This window comes from Monodon monoceros, unplaced genomic scaffold, assembly GCF_005190385.1.
Source record: "Monodon monoceros isolate NGI ecotype Baffin Bay Population unplaced genomic scaffold, NGI_Narwhal_1 Super_Scaffold_4, whole genome shotgun sequence".
Lineage (NCBI taxonomy): Eukaryota > Metazoa > Chordata > Mammalia > Artiodactyla > Monodontidae > Monodon > Monodon monoceros.
Window position 1 is genome coordinate 43,410,646 of NW_021703781.1, and position 18,738 is coordinate 43,429,383.

An 18,738-nucleotide genomic window follows, 5' to 3' on the forward strand; every position below is an offset into this window, starting at 1 on the left:
CGGACTCCCAACCACTGCGCCACCAGGAAAGCCCTGAGGGCTTTTTTGATACTGCAACTTAGTGAATCCCTAATACAATAAATAAGCAAACACGAGACATCTGCTGACAGTCTTGCTCCTCAGCTAGTCTTCCTAATTTCTGTAAAAGGCAAACTCCATTGTTCTATAGTTGTTCAGGCCCAAAATTCGGAATCCTTCACTCTTCTCTTTAGCTTACATACAATTTCCAGTCCAACCCATTATCAGATGCTATTGGCGGAACTTTTAAAACAGCTCCGAAATTTGACCATTTCTTACCATCTCCACTTGTACCCCTTTAGTCCAAGTCATCATTATCCCCCTTCTTAACTATTTCAATAGCCTCGTAACTGATATCCCAGCTTCCTTTTGCTACTAGAGAGTTTGTCATAGCTGCAAAAAAGCTCTAAGGTAAAGCACGTTGCTCTTTTGCTCAAACCCTTCTAGGAATTCCCACCGTGCTTAAAAGCAAAAAAAGAATACATTTTTGTATTTATATATATTTATATATATAAAGCCCTTACCATGGCTACAATGCCATTGAAACTCTTCTATCATTGCTTTCTTTACCTAACTCTTTCACCTGCGCCCCTGTGACCATTTACCCCACTCCAGTCACACTGGCTTCCATACTGTTCTTCGAACATGTCAACCACAACCCCATCTCACGGCTTGACACATTTTTATTCCTTTTGCCGAAAATGTTCTTCCTTCAGATATTAGCATGGCCCATCATCACCTCATTCATGTCTCTGCTTCTGCTGAATGTTCAACTTATAGAGTCCTTCCGTGACTACCGTGCAAAATATACCAATCCTTCCCCATCCTGCATGTCACTCTCTGTCCCCTTACCACACTTCTTTGGTTTTCACAGCACTTATCGGTACCTGATCTCTATATATAGCTCACACACACACACAGACACACACACACACACACACATACACAGACACACACATTATATATAATATGTGCATGTATATATATATATATATATATATATATATATATGTCTGTACTCAACACATACACATTATACATAGTATTTGTTTGCTTGTTGTGTATCTCCCCCATTAGGATAAAAGCACTAGAGAAATTTTGTATCCTTTGGTCTCTACTATAACTTAAACACTTGGAACAATGTCTGGCACATAATACATGCAAAATAAGTATTTCCTGAATGAATAAATTGGATGAATGAACAAAACACAGTCTGACCAATGTTCTTGTATAGAGGGACCCAGAAGATGTTATAGGAACTTCAGAAAAGAGAATCCAGCCCAGTCAGGAGGTGTCAGAGAAGGCTTCTTAGCAGAGCCAACATCTACATTGACCATGAAGAGCAGTAATATTTCAGTGTATATACTCCAGTCAGAGGAAAACACAGAGTCAGAAAGACAAGCAACTATTTGAAGAAGTTGAGCCAGAGCCACGGAGTGCTGAGTGCAGGGAATCTAACAGGGAAGCAGAAGCAGATCAATAAGCAATGGTGCACCCCAGGTGCCAGACACAGGAATTGATGCTTGACATATACTATATTACTTGACAAATGAGGCAACGATGACTAGGAAAGTTTAGAGAATTTCCCCCAGGTTACTGAGCTAGTTAGATGGCAAAATCAAGATTGAAGTTCGCATCTGCTAAGTTCCAAAACCCAGCTCTCTTCATTACACTGTATAGTCATCTGCCAGAAGGAGTTTGGCTTTTTACCATGGGAAGGCACTGGAAAACATCAAACAGGGAGATGACATAAACATATTTGTCTTTGAGTAAGATCTTGCTTATGGTAGTGTAGAGAACGTATGAAAGTGAAATAAGCCTAGAGACAGAAAGACCTAGAGTAATTGTTGGAAAATTTCAAAAGAAGTTATAATGGTCCTCAACCAGAGCAGTAGCAAACAGGGACACAGGATAGTGATAAGCTGATAGATTGAAGAGGATTTGCAGATCAACAGATGTGGAGCCTGGAACCACTCCTGGGTTTCTAAGCGTGAGCTAATGCCAGGGGAAAAGGAGGTATCATCCATGAATTTGGGGAGTAGAGCAGGTAAAGTACAGAGAGGATTATTTCAATATGGTCACATGCTGCTAAAGGGATGAATCTGGATTAAACTCCTAGAATTTATAGCTTTTAGTCCAGTGGTCATTTCTCTACAAGACAACTGAGACCAAATGGCCAAAGCTTATAACATAAAGCACAAGAGACAGAAACCTACTTCAGTCATCTGGTTATGCCAAGAATAGTCTGTGCTTTGTGAGAACAGGAAACAAAATGTACTGTTGTATAAAACACTGAACTATAACTTGCATAAAGAACAAATATTAAAATTAATTTCTCATCACAATATAATGTCATGTGTGTTCACAGTTGGAATAAGTCTTTCATCTCCCAATGTTACTTGTCTCATAAAAGCTGCTTTGCGGAGTAGAAAGAAGAACATTGTCTTTCCAAGAACAATACATGAAAGCAGCATCTTTTTTTAACTCATCCCAAGAAGATGCTTGGTGGTGAGATATCAAAAACAAGCAAATGCACTAGCAAATGAAAAAGCTCTTTGCAAAATGTATCACAAGAGAAATAAGTAGAGATTTCAAACATTTACTTAGCAACGAGTATTTTAAAAGAGATAACCAAGCAATAAGCTGACAGCTTAGGTTTACCTGTGCATTGAGAGTATTACACTGGGACCACATGTAAAATAATGCACTCTCTTTTTAAATCTGAAAGCATTTAAGGTACCAGACGAGTTGTTCTGAGCCTTCAGAATACAAAATGTTGCATCTTCAAGGATGTTTTTAAGTGAGAAATAAGCACAGGGTAAAGCCACTTTCTTCTCCAAAAATGCTGATTGGATTAAAAAATTTTGATTCTTTTATTCCTTTAGAACTATATTTAAAGTCTAATTACAAAAAAAAAAAAATCAGTATCCTATTACACTAAATCAGGATAATCACTGGGGAACTCAATTCGATTCCCAAATCTTAAACGTTAGAAAGTGTGCAAACAGAACCCACAAAATGCCTCAAGAATACCTTTCAAAACTGTGAAATGGAATGTAATTAACAGGATAATAAGCACGTCAATGGAACTTACTCACCCACTGTTGATACGTATTGGCTATTTGCTCTAGATTTAAATGCCAGCCCTTACAGAAAATTTTGTTTCTAATGTACCAAGACTTTATTTAAAAAAACATTTGTTTTGTAACATGGTCCTATTTCTGTGCTATTTGAAGGCTGGGGAGTTGATATCTGATATTTTGAACCTTAAACTAATCCTCGATTGTTTTCTGAAACAAACATCCAATTGGTCATATTTGTCTTCAGGTCATATAGCTTAAGGCAGTGGTTCTCAAACTTTTATCCTCAAAACCTCTTTGCGTTATGAAAAATTACTGAAAACCTCAAAAAGCTTTTGCTTACATGGGCTGCATTTATCGATATTTATTCCATTAAACCTTAAAACTGAGAATTTTTGTAAATAGTCATTCTCTTGAAAGTATTACTTATTACACGTTAAAAATATTTTTAAATAAAATTAACTACATTTTAAAAACAAAAAATTTAATAGGAACCATCCCACTGTTTTATACTTTTTGGAAATCTAATTGATGTCTGGCTCAATAGAAGACAGCTGCATTTTCTGCTTCTGTATTCAACCTGCTGCTATATCTCACATATCATGTGGCTTCTACAAAACTCTACTGTACCCTCATGAGAGAATGAAACAGAAGACAAATAACATGCTCATGTTATTATGAAAATAGTTTTGACCTCAAGGAGCCCCTAAAAGGGTCCACAGACTACACTTTGAGAATTGCTGCATTAAGGATACTAGTTTGCACAAAGTAGGAAGAAATTTTCAGTTTTCTGTGAGGATTTTTCATGGATAATTTTAAAATATTTATGAACGTTTATATCTATGATTTACCTACTTAACCTGCGGCATGTAAAACAACTATAATTATAAGAGGACTACTTTCATCAATCTTTCTCCTATGCTTGGTTTAGTTATAATTCTTGTACCTCCACAATCTGACCTCTTAACTGAGCTTTCAGACGTGTATCCACTGTCATCAACTTGAAATCTCCAGTGGGATGTCTAATAGGCACCTTAACTTCACCTTGTCACAACAGAATTCTTGATTTACTTTCTTAAACATGAACACCTCTCACTTTTTGCCATCTTGGAAAATGGCACCGCCATTCACCCAACTATTTAAATCAAAAACCTAAAAGTCATTCCTAGTTTCTCTTTCTTTCTCACCCATATCACAACTGTGAGCTGCAGAATATACCACACTTCCCGCATCTCCCACACTGCCATCCAAGCCCAAGCCAACATCATATTTTGCTTGGATTACTGCTATAGCCCCCCAAATGGTATCCCTGTTGCTCCCACCACTTTACAACACATGTTTTCCAACCTCTGATTATTAGTGCCATCCATTTTTTTTTTTTACCTATTAAACATAAATCAAACCAGGTCCCATCTCAACCTAAACCCCTAAATCTCTTGGAATAAAACATCAACTACTTATTGGGTACCACATGTGACCTTGCCTCTGCCAACCTTTCCAACCTTAACTCATGCCATTGCCGTCTTTCTGCCTCTAACATTTCCCCACCTTGTAGCTTTACTACTTGCCATTGTCTGACCTCGTCTGGAATCCTGTATCCACACTTTTGCGTCTGGCTCCTTCTTGTCATTCAGGTCTCAACTCAAATGTTACCCTTGCAGGGAAACCTTCCCTGAGCCACCCAATCATTACGACACCCACCTTCATGATTCTCTCTTACATCATCCTGTTGTATCTAATGTATTCATAGCACTGATCACTATCTGAATGTATTTGCTTGCCTCCATGCTTTTTCTTTGTCCTTTTCCCCTATTACCATCACCAGGATGGAAGCTCTAGAAGAGAAGGGGCCGTGTATGTCTTGTTCACTATTACATCCTCAGTGCCCACTGAGATAATAGTCAGCATCGAGGAGGTAGTTTTTTGGAATCGAAATTGAGAAATGAATAATCAAATAAATGAATTAGTAAATCATAGTAAGGAAACTATTGAAGAACTTCATTGAAAACTTTCTTTGCTATTCTCAATTGTTGAGGGAAATACAAAGAATTTCATACATTCATGAACTACATTCCGTTAAATCCAAGCTCTGCTTTATCTATAACACCCTTTCTACTTTTGTAGAAACACACCATATGGAGGGAGAGAAAGTATGGTAGTTCAGCAATGCCTGCTATGTATATATGTAACCTAATTCTCAACACAAAGAAAAATCTGCTGAAACATTTTTCCTATTTCATATGCCTTTGACCTTTACAACTGATAAACTTATATAAAAATTCAAATTCATAGGATTAAATGAAATTTCAAAACTTTCTGTACAAGTCATCTTAATTTGCTTTGAAGAGAATGGTCTGCACAATGGTGCTCAAAAACCTACAAACCAAGTGTTTTTTCTTTGCAGACTAATTTTAAATCACATGAGAGCCTTATCATCAATACTTATCATTAATCTTCTGCTTTTCTTGTAAATTTGATTTTAACCATTTATAGAATCCTATATATGATACTACCACCACCCCATCATCTCCTGGAAGATAAGCTGAACTCTGAGAACGGATAACTTCATGTAAATTCATATACATGTACATGGGCACAAAGCACAAATATGTATGTATTTCCAACAGGGTGAGTCAATACAAATCTTTGCACCAGAAATCTTTTAAATATGGCTTTAATTTGACGGCATGTACCATTATTGAATGAACCATCGGAGAAAGCATAGATCTACCTTAAGAATATGCTGAAGGTATTAAATATTCTAAACCATTATGAAATGCAATGTAATAAAAGAGTAATGTAAAATGATGGTCTATAAACATGAGCCAAATATAAAATGTAACACTGAATTATGTTCTTATAGTCATAAAAATGAAAAAAATTGATGAGTATGTGAATGGCTTTTAATGAAAGTTATTACAATAGGCTATTAATTAAGTTCTACTGGGAATAAATGCTCACTCACTCTCTTCCTTTTACCAGTAGGGAATAAATGATCTTTTAAAGAAGCATACTCAATTTTGAAGGAAAATTTTAAACACTGATTATTAATTACGATTTTATGAAAAATTTTGGTTTCTCTCTGAAAATACACCATTGTGTATTTGTGAAATGGAAAACCACCTTTCATAAGAGTTTGGCCACCTTCACTAGATGCTTTTTCTAATATGGCTTTGCTATTGATAAATTAACAGAGTAACTTGCTTTGATATTGAAAAGTGTACAGAATAACTTAACTCTTCCAGTTAAGTTACACAAGATTGCAAAGAGCAAATAAAAAGTAAATGTTTGGGTTTAAAAGCATTAGCTCACATATATTCTTATGAATAACTACAAGATAGTTTTGGATACAAAGAAAGCTACTTAATTTGGTAAAGTTGGGCAAATTAGGCAAAAAAATGGTATTAAATAAATCATTAATGTAAATATACTCAGTAACAAGTCCTTGATACTTTAAATATGCATGAAATGTGGATTCTCAGGAATTGATTTTAATACCATTTTAAGTCATCTATCATAATTCTAAATCTGGGCACTTCTGCAGGAGCTTTGGTACAAAAATATTTTCATTTTCATCAGAAAGGAGTTTATGGAAGGGCCTAAATATAAAATATAAAGATCATTATATAAATCTAAATATAAATATCAAAACATAAAGATCAGACTCAGAACGCAACCTTCCAAAGGTACAGTAGTTAAATTCAGATAAAGTATGTGCAATTACAGGCTGCGTTCCTCAAATGCGGAGTCATGGGAGAATTCCGATAAGGACTTCAGAGACCCATTTCAATCTTTCCTGGAGTGGGGGTGGGTGGACTGTTGCCATGGTAGTCACACCAGGCAGTTTCACTGTGCTGGGAAGTAGCGCCCATCTTCCCTGTCCTTTGAGAGTGTGCCAAAACGATTACTAACCATTCAAGGATTTTTCATTAGAGGGATGGATATTAAAAGCATTAGTCTATCTAGCCCCCCCCACAAAAATCACTGAAAATCTTCTTAAAGTCCCTGAAGAAATACATCTGTGAGTTCTTAAAATGAGCCCTCAACAATTTTAGAATCCTGTTTATTGTTCAGCATGCAAACTTCTCAACAGTTCCATGAAAGGATGGCTGAAGTAAATTTCACCTCATTAGCAAGAAATCAATGTGTTCTTACACTATTGTTAAGAAGGTACTAATCCACATTTTCTTTTCATTTTTTCAGCTATGCTGATTTTGGTTTTCATTTTCATCAAAAATATATTTTTAAACTTTCACATTTGCCATTCTCTCAAAATTGAAGAATGGATATATTGATATTTTAGCAAAATGAGTCAGCACAGAAGTAAATCCCGTAACTGTTGTGAAGAAAAAAAGATAGTTGTACCTTTTTAACATAATCCATGATCTGTTGTACCAATTTCAGATTAATTTTTTTGAAAAAAATTGATGGCTTTTCAACTATCATCTCAAAAAAATAAGCATAGCAAGTTTTAATTATTTTGGCTTTCAGGAGTCTTCAAAAGTAAGAAAAGCTACACTCTTCACTTTCTTTTTCACCATTAATAATTTAGAAAGAAAATGGAGAAGTATACATTAGTATAACCACAACATGATAAGGCTTATTTTACAAAATCAAACAAGGACTTCAGTAGCCAAATCAATATTAAGAATACTATCCTTCAAAATATGTCATTTTTGGATAATGATGTTCTTGATCAAACTTCTTTAATTTTTCTTGAATTATACAAAAAATGTCATTACTTTATAGTGGTACATACACATACACCCTTACAAACTTTAGCCAAAAAAAATATTAATCACTTACCCCTATTCATCAAATCTGTCACTAAACGGCTTGTGATTATTTCCAAATGTAAAATCTACCCTCACAGGGAAAAGAAATCGCTATCATCAAGCATATTCAAAAACATATTTACTGTCCCCTAAGGACAACTTATACAGAATTCTTTAAATATGTTGGAAAAAAAGGACACAGAAGCTAAAATGTACTGCCTTTCCAGCTTCCTGCTTTGAAAGAGACAACTCTCCTTTAGATTACAAATGTGGATATATTCCTTAAAGATAATACCTCACCTGCCTAACCTACTACACACATGCCTTCACGGACACACACATACTCATACACACATATGTGGGCATGAGAAACACTGCCTTCCAGGATTTCTTACAAAGATACAAAAAGCACAGACCAAGAAGAAGACTGATATATTCAACCACATTAAAATTAGTAACTTCTGTTCCTCAGAAGATACTCACAAAGTAGTAAAACTACAAGCTATATAGATGGGAGAAAAATATTTGCAATGCATGTAATTGACAAGGATTAAACTCCAAAATATATAAAGTCAACCAACCAACAAAAAAATGGGCAGAAGACTCCAACAGACACTTCACAGAACACAAACTGCATATAAACACATGAAAAGATGCTCAACCTCATTAGTAATCAGAAACAACATAACTGGAAACAATCCAAATATAATCAAAAGCAGAAAGGATAAAGAAATTGGGTATAAAATAGTGGGAGCTAATATTGAACAAAAAAGTGAAGTAGCAGAAGAATACATGCAGTATTACTAGATTTATATAATATGAAATACAAAAACATTCCAAAGTAAACATGCACATTGTATACTGGGGTGGGTTTTTAAGAAGAAACTTTTGGAGGGCGGGGCTCTCATAAGCTAACTTGTAAGGTACTTGTTCAGAGAAACACAGACTCAGAATCTTGGAGCTTGGGAAAGGGATTAGGAGATGTGTTCAATTCAGCCACAGGGAACCACCCCCCTCCACCCACACAAACTTTCTCCAAGCAGATGCTATGTAGTCATTGCTAGAGTGCCTCCTGAGATAGGGTTCTTGCCATGACATCAGGTTGCTTCATCACTTCTAGAACGTATTAATTAGCAGAATATTGATTCTCAAGCAAACCCAATGTAAGCTCCCCTATAACTTGCATTTTCTTTGGTCATTTAGATTCATGAAGACCAACTCCCTTTTCATGTGACAGTGTTTTCAGCTTTCAAAAACAGTTATTCTCTCCTCCTGAACCTTTCATCTGTACATGATATGGCAACTTGCTAAAACTAAATGTTATGCTTCCTGCACTCGCTCAAGTATATTCAAGTCTTTTTGAAAGGTTGGCACCCCAAAATAAACATGATACCCCATGGGGCATCTAACTATCTCAGTTCCCTGTTCTTGCCATTAACTCCATAACTAAAATACATTTTAATATTCACATTTAAAACTTCCAGATTCCCTTTGCTTATAACTTTTCTCCAAATAGATATTTTGGTTTTATATAAGCAGTTGTTAAAAAACAAAATTCAACTGAGTAAATTTTAAAGATCTTACTGGTTTTAATTAATGGTTCATGAATTGGGCAGTATTCAATCAAGTAAATATGAAAGAAGTCCTAAGGAGCTGTACAAAATAAAAGGCTTTTATAGGCAGAAGGGAGCAGGAACAAGGAAGCGATATTAGACAAAAAAGTGGATTGGTTATGGCAAGGTCAATTTCCTTTTAGGGGATGTCAGGGGCCTACCAGGCAGATTACCTAACTACTGCTAATTAGGTGACTCCTGATTGACTGGTTTAAGATTCCATTTCTGGGAGAGCCAAAACTATAACTGAGTCTCAATTTGGTGACATGAGGCTTAGCATAAGTGGATGCATTCAGGGCCTGTTGTCTTATTTTTAACACAGCACATCAGCTTGTTCTTTATCATTAACATGATAAGCTTGGTCCTGTAAAAGGACTGCAAAAATAACTTTAAGTGCATTGATATTTTAACTGTTCTAACCATAGCTTTCAGATGATCATGAAAAACTCAAAAGGCCAAAAGGCAACACCTGATTCTGGAGAATAAAATGGTCTGTTTCTCATGTTAAATTTACTGAACTAATTCATATGAAAATGCATTCAACTCCCTCATACTCTCAGGTAGTGTTTTGAATGCCAACTGACATGGTGAAGCGCTTCATTAATGTTCAATTTTACATAAAAATTCCTCTTTGAATGTCAACTTTCGTATGTTATTTAATCATAAAAACAGTAAAAATGTTTCAGGGGATGGGATGGGGGTGGGAGAGAACTTGCAGTGTGAAGTTGTATAAGTTTACTGTTGATGGTGGGTGGCCAGCATGATCCATATCCATATTGAAGAATAAATAGTGTTGGACATCAGCTTAACAAGCAGACCTGGTATCAACCGACTCGCTGGAAAGGGAAGCAGATGACCAGTCTTCAGAAGACAAAAGGGAAACCTCAGTGCAATAACAACAGAAACTTGAGAGATGATGCGAATGATCACAGATCACTTAGAATTAGTGTACAAAAGGCCTATTTAAAAAATCACTTGTGTGATGAGTTGAAAGAATTGTTCCTTCTTATAAAAGTATTTTTAAAAAACTGCGAGGAAAACAAAATCAGTGCTATTGATGGTAGACAGAAAAAGATTAAACCAAATCACAGTTATGCTTGCAGAAAGAAAGAAGGAACTAATAAGAGGAGAGGGATGGATATGAGACCATATATAAGGACTTAATAAAAGTCGTTATCATTAACAAGCACCTTGTGAAAAACAGCAACTTGATGGTTTCACTTAAAAGTTTAACTTAAAATAGCCAATAATCAAAGAACACTAAACAGACACTTGCCATTTTCAGAAAACAAAATATAATCTATCTGCTTCCACAATGAAAGATCACAGAAAATATGATACCTCTAAGCAAATCAACCACTTCAATGGATATAAACTAGACATTTTTCACTACAAAAATATTAGATTCCTAAAGAAGATGTTTGATTTACATAACCAATTCTCAATCACTAAATCAGAATTTCTTTTGGATGACAGTAGGCAGACATTTATGTTTATGGAAAAAAAAAAAAAGAGGGCAAGAATGTAAAGATATTAACAGGTATTACACCATAATTAAGGCCAATATCCATTGGTTTAAGAAAATAAGCTGTATTCAAGTATTTTGTAAGAGTCATTTATATATTTGAAAACATAATTAAAATATAAATCAAGCCTTAGCAACTTGATCCGCTGCTGCCTTAAGTAACTAATACCAAAACAATTCTGATCAAAACTAGAAACTTCCACTAGCCAGTAACTGTAAATAACTGAAAGTCATACAACTCATTTTGCTTGAAAATACATTATATATTTACACTACCTCCAGATGATTTTTCCCCAGTCATCCTAATTAGTAAAGTCTTAACATATGACCATTCTCCTTTGTTAAAACGATGAGAAAATTTGGCATTTAGGTATGCAGTAATACTTGGGACACTGCCCAAGCTAAAACAAAAATCATTAAAGACACAGGTTAAACAAGTATTTTATGAAGAAAACTTCATTTAACTGAAGAGAGACAGGAAAAATTGGACTGATTTTTCATGTTAACTCCTGGGTGTTTTTCTGAATGTTTTGATAATATGCAAGTTTGTGAAAGATCCTCTATAGCCTATTCATCCATTGTTGCTATGGTATACTCTATAAATATTAATAATGTTCACAGATGAAAAAGAATCCATCTATATCAAGAAGGGTGCTATCTAAATTTTGAGAAGATTAAATGTGTTGATAAAAAACTAAGCAATAAAACATTTCCTCAATTAAAACTTATAAAAATTTAAATGATGGGTTTTTAAAAATTATTTTGACATGAGAATATTAGCATAAAATCAGCCAAACTTACATGGAACTGATTAGAATTACGGCTTGGGGACAGATCAGCATCAGGTTATAAGATCATGGTCATTTAGTGAGTTTAACTGAAGCAAACAACAGCATCATAGCAAAATCTGTGACTTTGAATACTGGTACCCTGTTTTTAAAAGCATAACAAGATGACTTGCTATTTAGTCAATCTAGCAGTAAAAAGAAGATAAATAAAATATATTAAAATTAGCTTGATGCAATGGGGAAAAAATTAGTATGTTTACCTTTACTTAGGGACATCTGCCACAGGTATTTCTTCTTTATTTTGTTACAAATGTGTTTGTATGTATGAGTGAGTGCATGTGTGCATAAAATCTTTGTTTCCTTCTCTCTTATAAGTCCTTATCATATAACATAAGATGTATTGACTTTATATCATAGTATTTAAGTATTGTTAACTTTACATCATAGTATTTGATTTATGAGGTATTAAGGAGAAGAGTAAACACTACCCACGGACTTTGCATCCTTTTCTGGGAAAAGGGTTTGTTTGTTTTCATTGTACACAGGATCATTATGTCATGTTAGGCAGAAGTATGACCTTATTACTGTCTTTACTTGGAGGCTGAGTATGGTTTAAGGAGATGTATATGGGTGCCAAGTTGACAAGGAATGGACCTGTGATGGTTAATTTTCCATGTCAACTTGCAAACTCATGACATCCAGATATTTGGTCAAACATTACACTAGACATTTCTGTGAAGGTATTTTTTTTAGATGGAATTAACATTTAAATCATTAGTCTTTGAGTTAAAGCAGATTACTTTCTTAATGTTGGTAGACCTCATCTGATCAGTTGAAGGCCTTAACAGAAAAAAGACTGACCTCCCCTGAGGAAGGTGAATTCTGCCAGCAGTTGGCTTTCAGACTTGAGCTGTTGCATCAACCTTTCCCTGCGTCTCCAGCATGCTGGCCTTACCCTGCGGATTTTGGACTTGCCAGCTTCCACAATCACGGAAGCCAATTCCTTAAAATAAACCTCTCTCTTAATACCCAGATACACAAACACGCACACACCCTGTTGGCTCTTTTTCTCTGAAGAACCCTCACTACTACATAGCCCTATAGTTAAGAGCTTGGGTTCTGAATCCAGATTACTTGGGTTCACTCCTAACTCTACTCTAAACCAGTTGGGCCTCAGTCTTCTCATCTATAAAAGGGGATAATAAATATTAGCCCTTAACCTCACGGGATTACTTTGAGAATTAAATAAATTTTATACATGGAAACTGTTTAGAAAAAGCATGCTCTATATGTTGGACATTGAGTTCTAAAAACTCAATAAATATTAACTACGATTTCCAAGCTTCTTCTAACATAGCTAGTAAAGTTGCAGTTAGTCTTAGAAAACACAAATGGCGCGAATAAAAAGAATTTTTTAGAAAAAATATACGAGGAAAACTGCAACACACAGGTTTTCAAAATACTCATTTCTTGAATGGAATATCAATAACGAACATTTGAAAATCACTGAAGTGAAGTACACCCCGCTTTATACAATAGCTGTGTTCTTAAAAACATACCTGCCAATAAAATACATAAATAATCAAATAATATGAAACTATTGATACGTTATAATCTCATAAATACTTTAAACTTGGTTTCTAATTGTTAATAGTTCTTAACATTTTGCCTCTATATTTATATCCTCCACTTGGCCTCTATATATTTCATCCATTTCTCTCATCCTTCCTGCTCAGTACCCACATATACCCTTGCCCTATAATTTCACCTCCTTTCCCTGCAATTCCCTATCAAGTGTGTATTGTTTGTGTTTTTGTTTATTGTATTTTGTTTTTGTTGGAAGAAAGCCTAGCTGAACATTTATGTCCTTCTGGCTTGAGGAAAACTTTATAACACTGACACAAAAGCTGAAAACCATAAAGAAATAAAAATGACAGAAATTAATACTTAAATATCAGGTGCCTGATATATGTCAAAAAAGACCACAAAGAGAAATTAGTGTAGAAAGAACACTTCTTACGTACTGTCAAGTATTTAATGGAAATATTAATACTGATCTTTTCTTATTTATTTACTTTTTAACATCTTTATTGGAGTATAATTGCTTTACGATGGTGTGTTAGTTTCTGCTGTATAACAAAGTGAATCAGCTACGTATATGAATAATACTGATTGCTATTCTACAATGCTTTACACTTTACATTACACATCCACACAACTTATTCCGTACTAACTTCAAAAGAATCCTACAAAGAAGTTAGAAAGCAAGTTTTTCAGCATAGGCACTAAGGACAGGGAATTCTTTGCTGTGGGTCGCTGCCCTGTTGAGTAGCACCCCTGGCCTTTACCTAATAGATGCTAGGAGCCTCCCCCCACTTCCACACTCACTCACATTGTAACCACCAGACGTCTCCAGACATTGCCAAATGTCCCTGGGGAACAGAATCATCACCAGTTGAAAACCACTGCCAGAAAGAAATAGTATCTTCTTTTTTATAAGCCGGGTGAAACTCAGTGAAGTTGACTGACTTGCCCAAATACACCCCTCCTCTGAATGACCTAGAAACTTGACAGTTATAGGACTCTGCCATGAATGTTCTGGGTAAAATACGAACTGCCATCAGATAAATCGACTGTGATTTTTCTACGCCAACCGCCTTCTATTACAGACATTTCTGAACTCACTTTCTTCTCCGCTAATTCAGTCATGATTTCTTCATGGCTTCTTTCTTCCTCCAAAAGGAAAACATGCCATCATAAATTTCAAGTTAGAAAAACACATTATGAAAATTTACATAAGCGCAGAACATATTTATACAGTGCATGCCTCGGGTTTTTTTCAAAGCAGTTTCTACCTTAGTTTGTGCAAGATTTATGAAGCAAGCAATTGCTCTTATTAATCAGGTGGCTAAAATACCATCCAACCTTTATGATCTGCCTCTATCAGACACATATGAAACACTGAAAACATTCTCTTTTTATAGAAGCATCATAGCAGGAAACCTAGTCATATACTGGGAGGTAAAAGTAGAGCTGAAGACACTTTGATTATCTGACCAAAAATACTTCCAAGAGACTTAAGCTTCCATTGAAGCTTTGTGAGTCTGCTCAATGATCTGACAGTGTGTGGTCTTATTCAGTGCAATAAATAGCAATTCTTTCTTTCACGCTATCATCCTTTCCGCAGGTCTGAAAAAATACTAGATTCTCATATTAATAATTCTAAACACAAACACTGGAAATGATTAATCAACCACTAAGCAGTGTCCTACCTCTTTTCAAACTATTTCTCAACAACAACAAAAAGGAAAAACGGAATTATATCGTGCAATGCCTTGCCATCTGTGTGCAGGCTGATAAGACGGAAAGAGAATATTTGAATGTCAGAGGAACACAGTTACAAACCATACCTTCCATGACATACACCAGCGACCCCACATCTCCTTCTTTGATGATGCAACTGTCTTTGCCGTACTCCACTGGGTACATACAGTCCACAATCTCTTGGATCTGCGACAGCTCCAAGTTCTTCATAAAGTCGTTGTCAAGGATGGCTTCCTTTATAAGATCCTTGGACCTATGGTAAGAGAGGGAAGATTTACTGGCAGAGCTGACAAGCGCTTTCACCGTTTGTGGAGTTGAGCAGAGCCAGACAGCATTCAGGCACACTACAAAGGCATTTTCTTGTTAGGAAGCCGATAATTTCCTGACAGACCTGAGAACAAAGTAATTCCATGGCAGCAGGAAAGACATTAAGAAATGTTCCTTTAAGTAAAATATCATTTAATGAGTATGGGACCGACAAACAAGCAAAACCATACAATTCCATTTTGTTTTACTTATTATTATTATTGTTTTGGGTTTTTTTTTTTTTGTGGTACACGGGCCTCTCACTGTTGTGGCCTCTCCCTGTTGTGGCCTCTCCCGTTGCAGAGCACAGGCTCCGGACGCGCAGGCTCAGCGGCCATGGCTCATGGGCCCAGATGCTCCGCGGCATGTGGGATCTTCCCGGACCGGGGCACGAACCCGTGTCCCCTGCATTGGCAGGCGGACTCTCAACCACTGCGGCACCAGGGAAGCCCTTTACTTATTATTATACACAATTTGTTTACTTATTTTTTTGTGTGCCTCTTCCACTAGACTTTATGCTCTGTGAGGACAGGGATCATTTTTAGCTTTTTCTCTACTATATGCCCAGTGTCTACTGCAATGCTAGTTACAGTACACGTGCTCAAGAAATATGCTGGATTTAAGAAAATAGTAAAGAATTGGATACTTAATTAGCTGTTTGGAAAAACTGGTATAAATGTGACAGTTCTTTATCCACACCTCATGCTTCTTTAGAGAAGATTTATTTCTTCAAGCAGCTTAAATTGAGGTAACTAGGCAGATAAAACTGTATTGAACAAGATGTTTTAAACACAATATGGTTTACACATGGGATTAAACAGGTAGTCGGCAGGAAAAATATTTACAAATTCTATAATTGGGATTCAGTGGTTAACAGGGAAGTTTTGCAGAACTAGAAATATGGTGATCATTCGATTCTCTGGGATAAGAAGTTTCAAATAAATTCCTAAGGATACAAAACTCAAAGTAAAGAGACACCGAGAAATATTTTGTCAGGAGTTATACAATCAGAGTACTGTCAGAAAAGTCAGAAACTGGATAAGACAAAAGCAAAGTCCTTAGCAACACAGAGCGTAAGCAACACATTTGGAATTCTATGTTAAAAGTCTTAATTTGAAAAGCATCTGACTACAAGCTGGTCCTTGTTCACATTTGCTTAACGAGTGGCTTTCGGGGAAGTGACCTGCAGTAGTGAATACTGTCTACGGCATTAGCACTCCTCAATTCTTCCTGTTTTCTGTTCTAGACCTCAGTCTAACTGATCTAGCCTTCTCACATTATGTTTTGTAATGATTTAAGTAGTAAAAAGGTATACATAAAAAATTAAAACAATATAAAATTTATCAACATGAAAAATATATCTAGAATGGACTGTTATGATGCAATTAAATTGTTTATGAAGAGTGTTAACAGCATGGAAAAAATCTTATACTATTTTTAAGTGAAAAAGCATGAAACAGATTGTTTTTAGAACACAAAAGCACATGTGTGTGAAATGTAAAGAAAACTGGCTTTCAAATTAGATATATTTGGGTCCCAATCCTAGTGCTGTCATGTGTTAAAACCTTGAGCAGGTTGTTTTACTTTTCTGAATTTCCACTAACTTGGAAAAAATATCTGCATTACCATGCTCATAGCAGAATTATTTGCAATAGCCAAGACCTAAAAACAACCTAAGTATCCACTGATGGATGAATGGATGAAGTAGTTGTGGCATGTATATATAGATATAGATATAGATACACAATGGAATATTATTCAGCCATAAAAAATGAGAAAATCCTACCATTTGTAACTACACAGATGAATCTTGAAGGCATTATGCTAAGTGAAATAAATCAGACAGAGAAAGACAAATACTGTATGATCTCACTCTATGTGGAATCAAATTTTAAAAAAAATTCATAGAAAAAAGAGATCAGACTTGTGGTTACCAGAGGTGGTGTGGCGGGGAGGGGGAATCTGAGGAAGATGGTCAAAAGGTACAAACTTCCAGTTGTAAGATAAATAAGTACTAGTGACATAATGTACAAAATAATGACTATAGTTAACATTATTGTATGATACAAAGGAAAGTTGTTAAGAGAGTAGATCCTAAGAATTTTCATCACAAGGATAATTATTTGAATTTTCTTTTTCCTTTTCTCTATATGAGATGATGGATGTTAACTAAACTTACTGTGATAATCACCTCCCAATATAGGTAAACAAACCATCATGCTGCACACTTCAAATTTATATGGTGATGAATATCAATTATTTCTTAATAAAACTGGAAAAACTATGTGAAGACTGGTAAAAATATAATGTTACTTTGAGTAAATGGTGGGTGAAAAGGTGGTGGTAGTAATTGCAGTTGCAGTAATAGGAAGAGTAGTAATAGAGTGTACAGTCATGACTTGAAACAGTATCAGAAGGAAATAAAATTCTGGCATTGGTTGCCTTTGGTGACAGAATTATTTTTCTTTCTACTTTTCTCTATAAAATTTTCTAGAATGGGCATGCTTTTTTTATATGGAAAAAACTCTTTAATTTCAAAGGCAGTTTATTAAAAGTAACTCTGCTATGAGGAAAAATAAAAATAATAATCTATTTCTCATTTAAATAATGAATTAGATACTTAATTTTTTTTTTTTTTTTGCGGTACGCGGGCCTCTCACTGTTGTGGCCCCTCCCGTTGCGGAGCACAGGCTCCGGACGCGCAGGCTCAGCGGCCATGGCTCACAGGCCCAGCCTTTCCGCGGCATGTGGGATCTTCCCACACCGGGGTACGAACCCGTGTCCCCTGCATCGGCAGGCGGACTCTCAACCACTGCGCCACCAGGGAAGCCCTAGATACTCAATATTGGTTGACTGTTATTGTCATATTCAATACTACTCTCTTCAATAGATTCTCTTTCACATGGCCTGTGTCTAAATACTAATGGCAGGAATTCTCACCTGATAAAGAGATGGTGATGGATGGCCAGTGGTTAAGAACTTCAGAGTCTTCAGAATAGACTGTACTTAAAAAGTCCTGTTTGTGAGACTTTTACTTTAGTCTGATAGGACTATTTAACTGTATGTTTCTTTTAATTTTTTTTTAAATTCTGGCTTGCTAAAACTTTATTTTTCCTGAGGCAAAGAGTTGTTTCCCTTGAGCATTCAACACAAGATGCAAAACTTTGTCCCCATCTATGATTTTCATAAAATCTCCTTTCTTAATTATCTTCACCATTCCTGACCTCGAGAATACCAGTAGCAACTTCATAGTGACTCCTGAGATCTACTGTTCTACTAATGATCTACTTTTCCAAATAACAGGACTTA

The 18,738-nt window shown here is 35.6% G+C and overlaps 1 protein-coding gene across 2 annotated transcripts in view; it reads right to left on the minus strand.

The window, feature by feature from the left end:
• The window catches only part of PRKG1 (protein kinase cGMP-dependent 1), a 1,179,082-nt gene that overhangs the window by 1,006,431 nt on the left and 153,913 nt on the right, over nucleotides 1–18,738 (minus strand). For both annotated transcript variants that reach the window (XM_029244879.1, XM_029244880.1), the window contains exon 2: nucleotides 15,210–15,376. In XM_029244879.1, the coding sequence (XP_029100712.1) occupies nucleotides 15,210–15,376 (167 nt within the window). The remainder of the gene's footprint in view (nucleotides 1–15,209; nucleotides 15,377–18,738) is intronic.